General features: G+C 42.4%; 1 protein-coding gene across 1 annotated transcript in view; it reads left to right on the plus strand.

The window, feature by feature from the left end:
* rnf217 (ring finger protein 217) overlaps nt 1-18,005 on the plus strand; it is a 108,218-nt gene that overhangs the window by 74,349 nt on the left and 15,864 nt on the right. The window contains exon 5 of the mRNA XM_059981494.1: nt 17,558-17,629. Coding sequence (XP_059837477.1) covers nt 17,558-17,629 — 72 coding nt within the window. The remainder of the gene's footprint in view (nt 1-17,557; nt 17,630-18,005) is intronic.

The raw sequence follows: 18,005 nt of genomic DNA on the forward strand, positions 1-18,005 counted from the left end.
GGGGTAGGCAGTTTAAATGGTTTGTCACAGACTGGATGGGCTGAAGGTCTTGTTTCTGTGCTGTACCTCCTCATGACTCTATGTATCTCTGAAACAGAATCTTTAGACCAACCATGTCCATCTGGTATCTGTCCATAGTAATCCCTTTTGCCAGTGCTTTATCCATAGTCTTTAGCTATTCAAGGTGTCCTCGACACTCAGTAGCCACTCTTTTAGGTACACCTGTACACCTACTCATTACTGCAAATATCTAATCAGGTAATGATGTGGCAGCAGCTCAATGCATAAAAGCATGCAGACACGGCCAGGAGGTTCAGTTGTTCTGACCAAACATCAGATTGGGGAAGAAATGTGATCTAAGTGACTTTGACCATGGAGTGATTGTTGGTGTCAGACAGGGTGGTTTGAGTGGCTCAGAGACAGCTGATCTTCTGGAATTTTCATGCACAACAGTCTCAGCTTACAGAGGATAGTGTGAAAAACAGAAAAGATCCCATGAGCACCAGTTCTGTAGGCGAAAATGCCTTGTTAATGAGAGAGGTGAGAGAAGAAGGTACAGGAGCCTTAGGACTCTCACCACCAGGTTCAGGAACAGTTATTACCCCTCAACTATCAGGCCCTTGAACCAGTGGGGATAACTTCACTCAACTTCATTTACCTCATCACTGAACTGTTTCCACAACCTCTGGACTCACTTTCATGGACTCTTCATCTCACACTCTCAGTATTTATTGCTTTTTTTTTCTTATTGCTTTTTTTTTCTTTTGTATTTGCACAGTTTGTTGTCTTTTACACATCTGGTTGTTTGCTTGTCATGTTGGGTGCAGTCTTCCATTGATTCGTTTATGGATCTTGGATTTACTGAGCAAGTCCACAAGAAAGCGAATCTCAGGGTTGTATAGGGTGACATATATGTACTTTGATAATAAATTTACTTCGAACTTTGAGAATGGCCAGACCGGTTCCAGCTGACAGGAAAGTGACAGTAACTCAAATAACAACATTAGTGTGCAGAAGAATGTCACTGAACACACAACACATCGAACCTTGAAGTGGATTGGCTACAGCAGCAGACAACTTCAGACATACACTACGTGTAGATACTTGTTAAACGTTGCTCTCACCACCCAGTCAGGCTGCGTGTTCCAGATTCTCACCACATTCTGTATGGTTTGTGGATTGCAGTTCATGTTGTATGCGTGTCTGGTTTCTGTTTACTTCTTTTATTGCTATTTTGTGCGATTTTGATCTGTACTGGCTTTGCAGCCTACCGTCAACAAGTGACATGGAGTTAAATTAGACTGGAGTGAGCTAAACTGAACATTCCTAGACTGTTTCAATGTGTCTTTTATATTGTGTTCTTCACTTGTTCTTTGCCGCTTGCATGAATTGTTATTTCTTTTTACACATTGGGTGTTTGATGTTTTCTTGAGCAGGTTCTAAAGTGTTTCTTTGTTTCGTGGCTGTCTGTGAAAAGACCAATCTCAGGGTTATATACTACATACATACTTTGATAATAAATGTACTTTGAATCATTAAGTGCTCAACACTCTCTCTGTGTCCTACATAATTGTATGCATGTCTATCAGGCACCCCCTGCCCCCCACTCACGTGCTCCATCTCAACCTCAAGAAGACCAAATCCAGCCTTCCTCGTAACGCACACAAAATGCTGGAGCAACTCAGCACATCTCTGGAAAAAAAGTACGGTTGCAGTTTCGAGTCGAGATATTTCATCACTTCTCAGCCCGAAACGTCGACTGTACTCTTTCCCATAGATGCTGCCTGGCCTGCTGAGTTCCTCCAGCAATTTGTTTGTGTTGCTTGGATTTCCAGCATCTGCAGATTTTTCTTGTTTGTGTCCAACCTTTCTTGTTCATCCTTGTAACTGAAGGGCTCCATTCCATGCAAATCCTGGTAAATCTCCCCCGCAGTTTGTCCAGTGTAATCATGTCCTTCCTATAAAGGTAACCAAAACATAGTACAGTGGATTCAGGTTAATTGGAAGTAGTGAAAAAGACAAGATGAGTAACAAATATCATGTATTAAATAAAATACAAAACAAATTAGGACACTACCAATACCACTACAGTACTATAAAACCAGTGTGACCCTTGCTGCAGAGAAGCTTCTAATAAAATAAAGAATCAGCTATACAATAGTTTCTGAACAACTACACGTACTATACATACATGATTATATGAAATTACAGGCATGCTTAGGAAAAGTTGAAATCTTGGAATACTGTATACAACCTTGAGATTTCTCTCCTTACAGACAGCCAGAATACAAAGAAACCCAATAGAAACCATTGAGAAAAAGGTCATCAAACACCCAGTGTGCAGAAAATAAAAACAAATCGTGCAAACAATAAAAATAAGCAAATGACATTCAGAACTGAAGTTCATGAAAGTGAGTCCACAGCCACGAAGCCAGTCATCACCGCAGCTGAAAATCTAAAATCTGGGCGTTCCCGGAAAGGTGAGAGCACTTGCTGCCCACCTGTAATTGCTCATAGAAAGGCAGCAGTATATCTCACCATTGCAGTTGTTCTGGTGAAGATGCTAGTGGGTTGGGGCTTCAGGATTTGGACTCATCAGTAAGGAGGTCTCGCAGCATGAGTCAGTGTCGAAGATGATTAATGGAGGTGCGAATCCCCTCAGCTGCCTTAAACGGAGCTTCTTGAGAGTAGTTGATGTTGCTGTCATCCAGACAGGAAGAAAGTATTTCATCATGCTCCTGACTTGTGCCTTGTGAAAGGTGAAAAGGCTTTTTTGTGTCGGGAGGTGAATAACTTGCTGCAGGATACCCAGTTTCCGATCTGCTATTGTCATATTGGCTGGTCCAGTCACTGGTCACTGTGACCTCAGGACTATTGATTGTGAGAGTCTCAGTAATAGTAAGGTCATTGAATGTCACGGACAGCTGGTTAGATTTTCTCCTCCATCTGCCTAGCACTGTTATGGTGCAAATGTTACCATGACAGTGGCTAATCAGGCCATTAGCTAAAAGTTGTCCTGTTCAAACATATCAGATAATAAGAGGCTTGACAGAATAGATCTGGAGATGTTGAAATGCTTTGAGAACTAGTTGTTAAACTAAAGGGAGAGTCACCAACAAGGGGGCATTGTGACAAAATAAAGGGCTGGTCATTTAAAACTAAGATGTGTAGTTTTTTATGGAGGGCAGTGAATCTCTGGAATTCTTTGCCTGAGAAAGGTGTGGAGGCTGCCTGTGAGAACTTGTAGATTCTCGCCATGAATGAGTGGGCTTCCTAAGGTGCTCTGGTTTCTGCCCATATTCTGAAGTCATACCAGTTGGTAGGTTAATTGTTCGATGTAAGTTAACCTATGATTAGGCTAGGATTAAATTAGGGGATTGCTGGATTGTGTGGTTCAAGGGGGACTTATTCCGTGCTGTATCCCAATAAATAAATAAATGCGAACTTAAAGTGGAGATAGAAAAAAATATTTGTAAGATTGAGGAACTGAAGATTAAGGGGAATTCTATCAGTTATGATCATATTGAATGGTAGGACAGGTTTTTGAGGGACCTAGTGGCTTACCACGTCTGGTTTCCTGGCATTCTTTTTTATGTCTTGGGGCATGCAGACATGGGCTGGTTTATTTGTATGGATTTGGGAATTAAATTGAACATTGTGCAATCATGTAGCACCATGGTCCTGAAAAATGTCTTGTTTTTACTGTGTACTGTACCAGCAGTTAATGTCGAAATGACAATAAAAAGTGACTTGACTTGAATCGTTGGGTGAATGTTCCCACCTTTGACCGTCCTTGTGATGGAAAGGATAAAGCAGCTTAAAATAGCTGTGCTTAGGCTGCCACAGGGACACAGATAATTGGCCTCTTGACAACCACAACCATATACAAGTTTGCTGGTGACACAATGACACCACTGTTGTGGGCTGTATCAAAAGTGGTGATGAAAAGGAGACTGAAAATTTGGCCGAGTGGTGTAATAACAACAACCTTTCACTCAATGTCAATAAGACCGAGGAACTGATTGTGGACTTCAGAAGAGGGAAACCAAAGGTCCATGAGCAAGTAATCATCAGAGGATCAGAGGTGGAGAGAGTCACTAACTTTCAATTCCTGGGTGTCACTATCTCAGAGGATCTTTCCAGCACCCATCAGATAAATTTAATTCCAAAGAAAGCACAACAGCATCTCTACTTCCTCAGGAGTCTGTGGAGATTGGGCAGGTCATCAAAAATCTAGGCAAACTTCTAGAGATTTGTGGTGGAAAGTGTGCTGACTGGCTGCATTATGGCTTGGTATGGAAACACCGATGCCTTTGAGCAGAAAATCCTACAAACAGTAGTGGATTCTACCTAGTACATCACAGGTAAAGCCCTCCGAACCATTGAGCACGTCTACATGTAACGTTGCTGAAGAAAAGCAGCATCCATCATCAAGATCCTCACACCCAGGCCCTGCTCTTTTCTCACTGCTGCCATCAGGTAGAAGGTACGAGGGTCTCACGATTTGCGTCACCAGGTTCAGGAATAGTTACTGCCCCTTAACCATCAGGCTCTTAAACAAAAGGGAATAACTACACTCATTTAAGGACTCTTCTTGTTTCATGTTCACTATTTATTTATATCTGCATTTGCACAGTTTGTTGTCCATTGATCTTGTTTACAGTTACTGTTCTATAGATTTGCTGAGTATGCGTCAGAAAAAGAATCTTGGGGTTGTAAGTGGTGACATGTATGTACTCTGACAATAAATTTCACTTTGAACTTTGGACAACCATCTTCCTTCCTGCAAGATATGATTCCAGCCACTGGAATTCTCCACCCTCTAACGCCATTGTCTTTATTTTTACCAGAGTATCTTGATGCCACACTCAGTCAAATGTTGTTTTAAGACCATAAGATATAGGAGCAGAAGTAGGCCATTCAACCCATTGAGTCTGCTCCGCCATTCCATCATGGGCTGATCCAATTCTTCAGGTCATCCCCACTCCTCTGTTTTCACCCCATACCCTCTGATGCCCTGGTTAATCAAGAACCTATCTATCTCTGCCTGAAATACACCCAATGACTTGGCCTCCGCAGCCGACAGCCACTCATGGCAACAAATTCCACAGATTTAGCACCTCTGACTAAAGTAATTTCTCCACATCTCAGTTCTAAAAGGACGTCCTTCAATCCTGAAGTCGTGCCCACTTGTCCTAGACTCCCCTACCATGGGAAATAGCTTTGCTATAACTAATCTGTTCAGGCCTTTTAACATTCAGAATGTTTCTATGAGATTCCCCCCCCCCCCCCCATTCTCCTGAACTCCAGGGAATACAGCCCAAGACCTGCCAGCCGTTCCTCATTCAGTAACCCTTTCACTCCTGAAATCATTCTCGTGAATCTTCTCTGAACCCTCTCCAATGTCAGTATATCCTTTCTAAAATAAGGAGCCCTAAACTGCACACAATACTCCAAGTGTGGTCTCACAAGTTCCTTATAGAGCCTCAACATCACATCCCTGCTCTTATATTCTTTACCTGTAGAAATGAATGCCAACATTGTATTCACCTTCTTCACAACCGATTCAACCTGGAGCTTAACCTTTAGGGTATCTTTGCACAAGGACTCCCAAATTCCCCCAAAGTGCATGACCATACACTTTCCAACATTGTATTTCACTTGCCACTTCGTTGTCCATTCCTCTAAACTATCTAAGTCTCTCTGCAGGCTCTCTGTTTTCTCAACATTACCCGCTCCTCCACCTGTCTTTGTATCATCGGCAAATTTAGCCCCAAATCCATTAATACCATAGTCCAAATCATTGATATACATCATATAAAGCAGCGGTCCCAACCCCTGTGGAACTCCACTGGTAAGCGGCAGCCAGACAGAATAGGATCCCTTTAATCCCACTCTCTGTTTTCTGCTGATCAGCCAATGCTCCACCCATGCTAGCAACTTCACTGTAATTCCAGGGGCTCTTGTCTTGCTAAGCAGCCTTATGTACGGCACCTTGTCAAAGGCCTTCTGAAAATCCACGTCTACTGCATCTCCTTTGTCTACCCTGCTTGTAATTTCCTCAAAGAATTGCAGTAGGTTCGTCAGGCAGGATTTTCCTTTCAAGAAACCATGCGGGCTTTGGCCTATCTTGTCATGTGTCTCCAGGTACTCCGTAATCTCATCCCTAACAATTGATTCCAACAACTTCCCAACCACTGATGTCAGGCTAACAGGTCTATAGTTTCCTTTCTGCTGTCTCCCACCCTTCTTAAATAGTGAAGTAACATTTGCAATTTTCCAGTCATCCGGTACAATGCCAGAATCTATTAATTCTTGAAAGATTATTGTTAATGCCTCCACAATCTCTCCTGCTACTTCCTTCAGAACCTGGGGTGCATTGCATCAGGTCCAGGAGATTTATCCGCCCTCAGATCATTAGGCTTCCTGAGCACCTTCTCAGATGTAATTTTCACTGCACGTACTTCACTTCCCTGACACTCTTGAATATCCGGTATTCTGTAGACATCTCCCACTGTGAAGACTGATGCAAAATACACATTCAGTTCCTCTGCCATCTCTGCATCTCTCATTACAATATCTGCAGCATCATTTTGTATTGGTCCTACATCTACCCTCAACTCACTTTTACTCTTTCTAAGTTTTTAGTATCTTCTTTGATGTTAGTCGCCAGCTTCCTCTCATAATTCATCTTTTCCTTCTGAATGACCTTCTTAGTTTCCTTCTGCAAGTTTTTAAAAGCTCCCCAATCCTTTATCTTCCATCTAGCTTTGGCTTCCTTGTATGCCCTCTCTTTTGCTTTTACTTTGGTTCTGACTTCACTTGTCAGCCAGGGTAGTGGCCTTCTTCCCTTTGAAAATTTCTTCTGATTTGGAATATCTCTGTCTTGCACTTCCCTCATTTTTTGCAGAAACTCCAGCTGTTGCTGCTCTTCTGTCCTTCCTGCCCCTTTCCAGTCAACTCCGGCCAGTTCCCCTCTCATGCCACTGAAATACCGACAAACTGGATTTTATTTTTCCCTCTTAAATTTCAGTGTGAACTCAATCACATTGTGATTACTGTTCCCTAAGGGAACACTGTTTTGATGCCAAAGACAGTGACTTTCACCTCACCTTCAGAAATCAGCCATTTGGTCCATTTTGAACCAAAATTTAGATGAGATTGGAGCTAAAAATCCAAGCTGGGAGCTAGCGAGCAGATTATTGGTGAGTACTGCTGCATGATAACATCGCTGATGCTGATAATGGAGGGTAGGTTGATTGAGTGGCAATTTGCTAGATTGTATTTCTGTTGCTCGTCATGAAAAACAATATATCTGGGTAGGTTTCCATTACAGTTCCTGAGTATAGGCCTTCAATATTGCAACTTGGCATGCGTTCTGATCCCATAGGCTTTGTTGTATCAAGTGCTCCTAACCATTTCTTAATATCACGCAGATTTAATCAAAGCACTTACTTACGGCCTGTTATGCCGCTGGCATTTAGGGCAGCGATGAGCTCCTTCTCTGGAGGTCTTCAGGGTTTCCTTCATCATGTCAACAGTTTTCTTCTTGGTTTTCACTACTGTCAGTCATGCAAGTCCTGGGTGAAGACTCAGGAATACCGGCGCACTCGGATGTAGAAGGATTCTTCATTGCTGTTTCCATAACAATTTTGTTTGACCAATCAGGATTGTTAGCCCTGAGCTGAACCCTCAACCAGTGGACCACTCCTAGTCTGACCTCTAACCTTTGACCTGTTTGGCACAAGTGACCATACCAAGAGCCAAAGCATAAAGCCCTGACTCCACTGAACATAGCTCTCCATGTCATTGAGGCATGCAAGCCTCCATACCACGACAAGGTGTGACCCATGTGAAGGTTATAGATTTAATCAGATTGAGTCAAAAATGGTTTCTGAGATAAGACTTTAAGACATAAGAGAAGAATTGGGTCTTTTGGCCTATCAAATTTTCTCCACCATTCTATCATGGCTGATTTATATTCCCTCTCAATCCCATTCTCCTGCCTTCTCCCTATAATGTCTGACACCCTTACTAATCAAGAACCTTTCAACCTCCACTTTAAACATACCCAGTGTATGACTTGGGCAAAGAATTCCACAGATTCACCACCCTCTGTCGAAAGAAATTCCTTTCTGTTCAGAAGTGACATTGTTTTATTCTGAGCCTTTGACCTCTGGTCCTAGACTCTCCCACTATTACATATATCTCCTCTGCATCCACTTTAACTTAACCTTTCAATCTACAGAGTAGTAACTATAACAGGATCAGTGAAAGATCAACCAGAGTGCAGAAGAGAACAAACTGTGCAAATGCAAATATAAATGAATAGCAATAAATAATGAAAACATGAAATAAGAAGATAAAGAGTCCTTGAAGTGAGATCATTGGTTGTGGGAACATTTCAATGGATGGGCAATTGAGTGCAGTTAACCCTTTTTGTTAAAAAACTTGATGTTTGAGGGGTAGTAGCTGCTCTTGAACACGGTGGTGTGAGTCCCGAGGCTCTTGTACCTTCTACCCAATGGCAGCAGCAAAATAAGTGCGTGGCCCTGGTGGTAAGGGTCTCTGATGATGGATGCTGCTTTCTTAAGTTAGCGGTTCATGTAGATGTGCTCAATGGTGGGGGGAGGTACTGGGCCATTCAAAAGGATTGGTGTTTCCAGACCAAGTCATGATGCAGCCTGTCAAAACACTCTCCACTGTACATCTGCAGAAGTTTGTCAAAGTTTTTGATGTCGTGCCGAATCTCCCCAGACTCCTTAGGAAGTAGAGGTGCTGTCTTTATCTTTCCAGCCCACCTGGCTTCATCTGTGACCTAATGGCCTCTTCCCATTAGCCTCTTTATTGTCACCCCTGTCCATAACTAGATGCAATAGGATTGCTGAGTTTTGAACTTATCGACTGGTTGTGACATTACTTACGGTTAATCCCTAAACTATTTCCATATCTAAAGAGCAGCACTGAGATCTGCAGTGGCTTCTGGGCTGCATGTCCAATGCACACAGAGTTCCCTCAATCTACCATTGGTCTATCACCACTGGATGTTGCAGGCATTAGGGTTTTTTTCATCTCTAGGTTCTGGGTGGGTTCGTGGATCAATTTGGTAAGTGCATATTTCAGTGCTGCATCACTGACATGATTTTCCACAGCAGTGTTCCAGTTTTACAGGTTATATAACGTCAGTGCAGTGAGAGACATGGTCACGTGACCATCATGCACCTGCAATCAGTAACCTCCCTTCTATCAACAGAGCACTTTTGTTCTTTTAGCATTCAGTAGCATGTGACCTGCAGTTAAAAAAAAAGGAATAAGTGTTACCGCAATCTAGGGGGGAGGGTATCACTGAAAGATTAAGGGAATCAAGGATCATTTAAATGTCAAGCATGGCTGATAGGCACTTTGCTTATACAGGTTTAAGTACATGTTCTATCTGCATGTGATAGAACTATTTATGAAACTGTTCAGAATGGGCCTACAATGAAGCATACTTGCAAGGCAAAACAAGACCAGAACAGCATTTTAAGATAATTTAAAATTAAGATGATTTTTCTAAGATAGTTATATTTAGAATGTGTTGCAACATATTGCAGCATAAGAAAACAAAACATTAAAAGATGATCTTGCTTCAAAAGTGCTTCATTGGTTTAAAAGTTGTTTGGGACATCAAAAGCAATGCATACAAAATGCCAGAGTAACTGAGCAGGTCAGGCAGTACCTCTGGAAATGAATATAATATAACCATATAACAATTACAGCACGGAAACAGGCCATCTCGGCCCTCCTAGTCTGTGCCGAATGCTTACTCTCACCTAGTCGCACCTACCTGCACTCAGCCCATAACTCTCCATTCCTTTCCTGCCCATATACCTATCCAACTTTTTTTTAAATGACAAAATCGAACCTGCCTCTACCACTTCTACTGGAAGCTCGTTCCACACAGCTACCACTCTCTGAGTAAAGAAGTTCCCCCTCGTGTTACCCCTAAACTTTTGCCCCTTAACTCTCAACTCAGATATAGTCAGTGCTTTGGGCTGAAACCCTTCATTGGGACGGTGGGAGTAGGAGGAGGAGGGTAGCTCGAAGGTGCTCGGTGAAGCCAGGTGGGTTGGAAAGATAAAGGGTTGGAGAGGAAAGTGGACCACAGGGGAAAGAGGATGAGGAGGGGCAGCAGAGGGCGGACATAGACAGGTGAGAAGAGGTAAGAGGCCTGAGTGGAAAATAAAAGAAGTGGGGGGCGGGGGATGGAATTTTTTTTTGGCTGAGGAAGAAATCAATATTCGTGCCATCAGGGTGGAAGCTAAGCAGACAGCATATAAGGTGTGGCTCCTCCTCCCTCGCATTTAAGAAAGGTGCAAGTCTTTTATTAACTTGAGCAAGAGAAGAATTCTCTTTTAAAATCCAAAGCAGGATCTTATTTATATTAACTTATGCTTCCAGCACGCTGATTTTCCAATACCTGATTAATTTGGTGAAAGAAAATAGTTGAAAGATTGAATGAATGGAGAAAGCTAAAGAACAGTCAAAGTAATTCAGTGTGGGTGCTTCTCTCATTTTCTCAGAGCTATCCTTAAGGCAGTGGTTTCCATCTGGATTTGGTGCTGATAGGTCCTCAACAAACAAGGGGCTGCTTCTCAGTCAAGTCATCTGCTGAAGTGTGGCACCTGATGGAAGCAGCTACCGTAGATTCCGGACTACAGAGCGCACCGGATTAAAAGCCGCACGCTCTAATTTTAGAAAGAAAATCCATTTTGTACTTGTACAAGCCGCACCAGATTTTAAGCCGCAGGTGTCCCATGTTGTAATACGAGATATTTACACAGAAAGATATTACACGTGAGGATTTTTTAACTTTTAATTAAATCCGTATGGTAACATAAACAAATATATATTGCAAATGCTTTTTTTCGAACAGTGCCTGTAACACAGCTACTTTTAAATATACATACGTATCGGTAACACACAAATTACGTTGCGTATACTTTTTTACTGAACAGTGCACGAACAACATTCCAATATCTCCTAACGACTGGTAAAAAATATATATATACTGCAGCCTACCAGGAAAAGTTATTGATCGCCTTCTTCATCTTCCTCCTGCGCACTAAAACCATCAAAGTCCTTCAGTGTCCAAATTGAATAAAACCTCAGGATCTCGTCACTCACTTCAGTCTCTTTGTTGTCGCTCTCACTTGAGCGCACGCGGTCCTCTTCATCACGCAGCAGTCCAGCCTTTCGAAACCCGCTGGTGATGGTGGATGTTGTGACACAGCTCCACGCATTTAGGATCCACTGGCAGACTTGAGTTAAAGATGCTCTTCGCATGCGTCCTGTTTTGGTAAAGGATTTCTCGCCGCTCGTCATCCAAGCCTCCCACTCAACGCGCAGCGCCACTTTAAATGCCCGGTTCATGCTGATGTCCAGTGGCTGCAAATACTTCGTGGTGCCCCCAGGAATCACAGCTGGAATTGAGTTTGTACTCTTGATGGCAGCTTCCACTGAACTTTCATTGTCAGTCGCTTAAAAAATCACCATCAGTGGAAGCTTTAGTCCGGATGCTGTGCAGCTCAGAACACAAGTAAAATGCGTTCTCTCATGGCCACTTGTTTTCAGTGTGATGGACGAGTCACCTTTTTTATTAAAAAAGTCCGAGTGAGAGGCAGGTCAAACGTCAAAGGTACTTCATCCATATTTATGATATCATCTGGCCTGATGGAATTCTCCGCTATCATTGTTTGAGTGAATGTGCGGAAGTTAGCAAGCTTTTCCTCGTGGTCGGGAGGGAGCTGCTGACACAGAGTCGTGCGTACCCTGACGGACAGGCCTTTTCGACTCATAAATCTAAAACACCACAATGGCCCACCTCTAAAATCTTCGATTTTCATTTTGGTGGCGATTGCTTTAGCCTTCAGTCTGATCTGCACGGTGGAAACACCGCGGCCGCCTGCTCTCTGTGTGTTAACCCAGTCTTCAAGAAAGTTTTCAAGTTCGGGCCATCTGCTATGATTACCTCTGAAAGCTTTTGTCGTCTTTTTGCATTGATTCAGTTCTTCACGCTGGCGTCTCCACCGTCTCAACATCGATTTATTTATGCCTAGATTATGTGCAGCAGCTCGATTTCCTTCTTCAACCACCAGATTGATCGCCTTTAACTTAAAAGCTGCATCATATGCTTTTCTTCGAGTGTTTTCCATGTTGATGAGGGTGAGTACAAATGACTGATTTACAATAATTTAATTGTGAAAGTGCGCTTGATTTATCGTACAATTTCATTGGACCTCTGTGAACTACTCATCAATTTTATTGGTCTACTGTTACGAGGCAAAATGTTTTTGGCGGCATGAAAAAAAACATGCATTAGCCGCACCGTAGTATAGGCCGCAGTGTTGCCGCAGTATTCAAAGCGTGGGAAAAAAGCTTATAGTCCAGAATTTACGGTAATTGAGAAGCTGTAAGATTTAAGATGAGCTTTATTTGTCACATGCACGTTGAAGTGTACAGTGAAATGCATTGTTCGCGTCAACAACCAGCACAGTCTGAGGATGTGCTGGGGGCAAGTGTCAACATACTTCCAGCGCCAACAAAGCATGCCCAGAACTTTCTAACCCTAACCTGCACATCTCTGGAGTGTGGGAGTACACCACAGAACTCAGAGAAAACCCATGTGGTCACAGGAGAAAATACAAACTCCTTGCAAACAGTGGCGGAATTGAATCCACCGCAATTCCCCTAACCACTGCACAGCTGTGCCGCACCAACCTTGCAGATCCAACCTTCATATTTCAGTACTTTAATGTAAGTGCATTTAAAATCAAGGCCTGTAATTTCCTAATCCCAATTTACCAACCAACAGTCACTAACAGTAGTGACGTACACAAAATGGTGGAGGAACTCAGCAGGCCAGGCAGCATTTATGGAAAAGAGTACAGTTGACATTTCAAGCCGAAACCCTTCAGCAGGACCTGCTGAGTTCCTCCAGCATTTTGTGTTCACTGCTTGGATTTCCAGCATTTGCAGTTTATCTCTTGTTTGTCACTATCAGTAGTACTTATTATGAGAACTACAAGCTAGTTTTCTAGTCTCCCTGGAATTTGTATTATCTGCATCTTAAAAAGGTGAAAACGAGGGACCACGCTCTTTACACAAGTACATAACAGTAATCATGGACCATTCTGATCTTGTATTGAATGAGACACTCTTATGGTGACCTAACTAATCCTGGGCAGATGGTAGCAATTTCCATTGAAGATAGTACAAGAAAACAGAAATCACATACAGGCAGTCCCCGGGTTACGTATGAGTTCTGTTCCTGAGTCCGTCCTTAAGTCAGATTTGTACGTAAGTCAGAACAAGTACATCCGGTATTATTTAGTGTCAGTTCGTCAAACGTTTGTCTTAGTATATAGTATATATTTTACATTTCTATGCATATAAAACACTTAAGAAATGTATGTATTCCAATAATTAAACCACTGCGTTGCTTAGTAATAATTGTAGCTTTCATCGGGGCAGGGCGTTTCACATGCTCCATTATTCTCACTTTATCTGTTATCCTTTAAAATTGTTCCAATCATTGACCAACTGTAGCCTAACGCTTTTCCAATGACCGATGCCGTTTCACCTCTTTCCAAACGCTTTATTATTTCCACTTTATTTTCAATCGCGATTGCTTCCCGTCAATGGAACAGAAACACTGCGGGCAGCGGGTCCTGACCTCTGCCGGCTCCCGAGGTCCGCTGGGTCCTAAGGACCACCACACTGAGTCTAAATGGGACAAGTGGGGGCTGTGCTGGGTTTTGGTATCTGATCCTCCACAATATTCCTCGTGGGTATTTAAAACCGGAGGTGGCAGGGTTTTTTTTATGAGGTCGTGTTGTGAGCTCGACAACAACCCGGCATGGATGGTACGGGAGTCACTGGATCGACATCAACCCGGCACGGGAGCAGTCTGTCACTGGATCGAACTCACTGATCTCACTGCACCACCAGCCGACCAGAATGGAGTTGGGGGGGCCGGGGTCAGAGTGAATCTCACTAAGAAAAATTTATAGAGCTCTATTTGTGGAAAAGAAACCCATCTGATTTAGGCTCTCTGAATCTGTGAATTAATGAGTCAAAAGAGTCAGCTCAGCTAAATGCTCATTACAGAGTGATAGCAGATTGATCTTTGTTCTGTGAAATTTCTGGTCCATTGAAGTCAATAAAGCTGAACATTACAAGTGACCATGATAAATTTATCCCTCCGAATTTTAGAAGTGGGGTATGTTCTTTAGCATGGTTCAGTAAAAATGGAAATACTAAGAGCAACATGAACAGTTTTTGTGCTCTATATGGGTGGAGAGAGCTGAGCAGCCAACTAAAGAGGGGAGAAACAGCTTATGACGCATCCGGTAGGAAATGTTGTGCCAGACAGTAGGTACTGACAAGCTGTGAACACGTGGGTGGGAGGGACCCGTGGATCATACTCACTGTACCAAGGTGTAGCCCAGAGATCCAGCACTGCAACCCCGAGACTCTGGTGAGAAACGAGAAAACCTGCATTTGCTGGAAATCCAAGCAACACACACAAGATGCTGGAGGAACTCAGGAGCTCAGCAGGCCAGGCAGCATCTATGGAAAAGAGTAAACAGTTGACACTTCAGGCCAAGACCCTTCATCAGATTTCAGTCAGATTCAGGTGAGAACGGAAGCTGATAGTATTCAATGATTTATTTGAAGACTGTTATAAAGTTATTATTGAACTACATAATTATTATTGAGCTACATAATTAACAGGATATCAGGAGTCAAACTAAATGGCATGTTTTTATTATTAACCAGTATTCTTACAATTCATTTAAAAATGTATTTCATTTTTTGTAACTGCTTCACCATGTATGGAGATTTTCGCTATCCAACTAAGAAATCCCCAACTTCAAACCTAAGACACACTGAATCATTTACTGCCAGTAACCGTGGTAAATGACTCCTAATTCCTGTCCTGCCGGATGTTGGAAATGGTGAGTGTGGAATGAGCAGCACAGAAGGAGTGACAGGTGGGAAGGTGACGCAGATGCCAGCATACCCAGCCCTGAGGCACCAGGGAAGGTCGTTTGATTCCAAACAATTAGTTTAGTGATCGTTACAGAATGTCTGTCCAGTGTTTTCTGCTTCCTCCTCTCTCCCTTCCCCTTTTCCCAACCACGATTCCCCTCTCCCTGCCCCCTTCCCACTCTCAATCCGCAATAGAGACCCATGTCAGAATCGGGTTTATCATCACTCACATACCATGCCTATAAAAAGTATTTCTCCCCCTCCCCCAGAAGTTTTCATGTTTTATTGTATTAGACCATTGAATCATAGTGGATTTAAATAGGCTTTTTTGAGACTGATCAACAGAAAAAGACTTTTTCATATCAAAGTGAAAACAGATCTCTACCAAGGAATCTAAAGTAATTACAAATATAAAACAAAATAATTGAGTCTATATGTATTCACCACCTTTAATATGACACACCAAATCATCGCAGGTGTAGCCAATTCGTTTTAGAAGTAGCTATTAGTAATGGAGATATGTTTTTGGAAACGTGTGTACAGTCAAGGTGTTTCAATTGATCATGATAAAAATACACCTCTATCTGGAAGGTCTAACCACTGGTGAGTCACTAACCTGCCAAAAACTACACCATGAAGACACTCCAAGCAAATCTGTGAAAAGGTCATTGAAAAGCACGTCAGGAGATGGATACAGGAAAACATCCCAGTCACTGAATATCCAAGAGTCCCTTGGAGTACAGTGGTCAGTCATCAAGAAACGGAAAGAATATGGCACAGCTGCAAATCTGCCTAAAGCAGGCCATCCTCAAAAACTGAGAAAGAAGGGGACTAGTGAGGGAGGCCACCAAGAGACCTATGACAACTCGGGAGGAGTTGCAAGCTTCAGTGGCTGAGATGGGAGAGACTCTGCTGACAATAACTGTTGCCCGGGTGCTTCACCAGTCACGGCTTTATGGTAGAGGGGCAAAGAGAAAGCCACTGTTGAAAAAAACTCACATGAAACCTTGGCAGTTTGGCAGAAGGCATGCAGGAGACTCTGAAGACAGCTGGGAAAGGTTCTATGGTCTGATAAAACCAAAACTGAGCATTTTGGCCATTAGACTAAATGCTCCATTTGGCATGAGCCAAACACTGCACATATTCAAAACACACCATCCCTACCGTGAAGCACAGTGGTGGTTACATCATGTTATGGGGATACTTCACTGCAGCAGGCCCTGGAAGGTTTGTAAAGGTAGAGGGTAAAATGAATGCAGCAAAATAAAGGGAAATCTTGGAGGAAAACCTGTTGCAGTCTGCAAGAGAACTGCAACTTGGGAGGAGATTTGTTTTCCACCAAGACAATGAACCCAAGCATAAAGCCAAAACTACACAGGAATGGCTTAAAAACAACAATGTTAATGTAATGTCCTGGAGTGGGGTAGCCAAGTCAGAGTCCAGCCCTCAATCCAGTTGAGAATTTGTGGCAGGACTTGGAAAGGGCTCTTCCCACTCCTGATCCCCATGCAATCTGACAGAGCTTAAGCAGTTTTGTACAGGAAAATGGGGAAAAATTGCAGTGCCCTGATGTGCAAAGCAGACAGAGATCTACCCACACAGACTCAAGGCTATAATTGTTGCCAAACGTTGCTACTATTGCTAAAGGTTGCTAAATATATAAAAAAATTAAAAATATAAAAAATTGCTACTAAATATAATTGCTACTAAATACTGACTTGAAAGGTCATGATTGGTTTTTTTTGGCAACAGTAGAGTGCAATACATAAAATTACTGCACAATTGTTTGTCAGTATGTGGCAGCGCTAGCAGGCAAGTAGGGAAAATGACTGCCAGGGATTAAAAAAGGAAAGTTTGGCTCATGTAGAAGCCTTGTAAGAATACTTGTAAACAATTGTGTAAAGAGGTCATGCTGGTAGTTCTCCTCCAACTCACTTCGCAAGATCTAGATTGATGATAGTGTTATTTTTAAGCAGGCAAGTTTGCTTTCATTGGCAACAATTCACATTGTTGTTGGAACTGTTTAGACGGTCATTATCTTTGACTCTTACACTGAACTGAAATATAATGCAAGGAATACTTGGGGCGCCACGGTTTCGCAGTGGTTAGCACAGCGCTGTTATAACTCAGGGCATCGGAGTTCAGTTCCAGCGTCCACTGTAAGAAGGTTTGTACATTCTTCCCGTGAGCACATGGGTTTCCTCCAGGTGCTCTGGTTCCCTCCCACAGTTCAAAGACATGGCCGTTGGTAGGTTAATTGGTAATTGTAAATTGTCCTGTAATTAGGCTAGAGTAAAATCAGATTACTGGGTGTTGGAGCTCATTGGGCTGGAGGGGCCTATTCCAGGCTGTATCTCTAAATAAATAAATACTGACTGCTTTTTCCTCTGTGTGCACCTACTGTCTACTCTCAAAGTGCACACCCACTGATAGGCAGATTTGCACCTCACCACAAATGATCTAGGAAAGGAAGAATGTGTCTTTATATATAATTATTCTAACAGGTTTTTTTTTCATCTTATAGCTGGGAAGTTACTGATTGCTCCTTTGATGCTGGTTTTGGTTGTGGTGGTTGGAGCCATAGCATTTGTAGTAGGTAAGAAATAATGGGCTCTCTGATTTAAATTTTCCAGTTAATTATGAACTAATTATTTAGTAAAATTGTCAACTTTACATGAAATTATTCCAGCAAATATCTTTATGTCACCAATTGTACAATTTTCCATGCAAATTGTTTTCCTTTCAAATTATTTTACATAATGGCATCTTATTTTGGTTGTTATAAAACTGATATATGCAAATACAGCTATTTCACATTAAGCTATCAGAACTGAAAATTCAGAAACACTTGTATTTCTTGATAGCTTTGACAAGCAGCTAAGCCAATGAATGTTGCTTGGCTGTCTGTTCAGCCTCTCAGCAATCCTTGGCCGAGATGTCAGCCTACCCATCTCCCCATGCCTGCACAAGAT

The sequence above is a fragment of the Hypanus sabinus genome, chromosome 10, assembly GCF_030144855.1.
Source record: "Hypanus sabinus isolate sHypSab1 chromosome 10, sHypSab1.hap1, whole genome shotgun sequence".
In the NCBI taxonomy this organism is placed as follows: domain Eukaryota; kingdom Metazoa; phylum Chordata; class Chondrichthyes; order Myliobatiformes; family Dasyatidae; genus Hypanus; species Hypanus sabinus.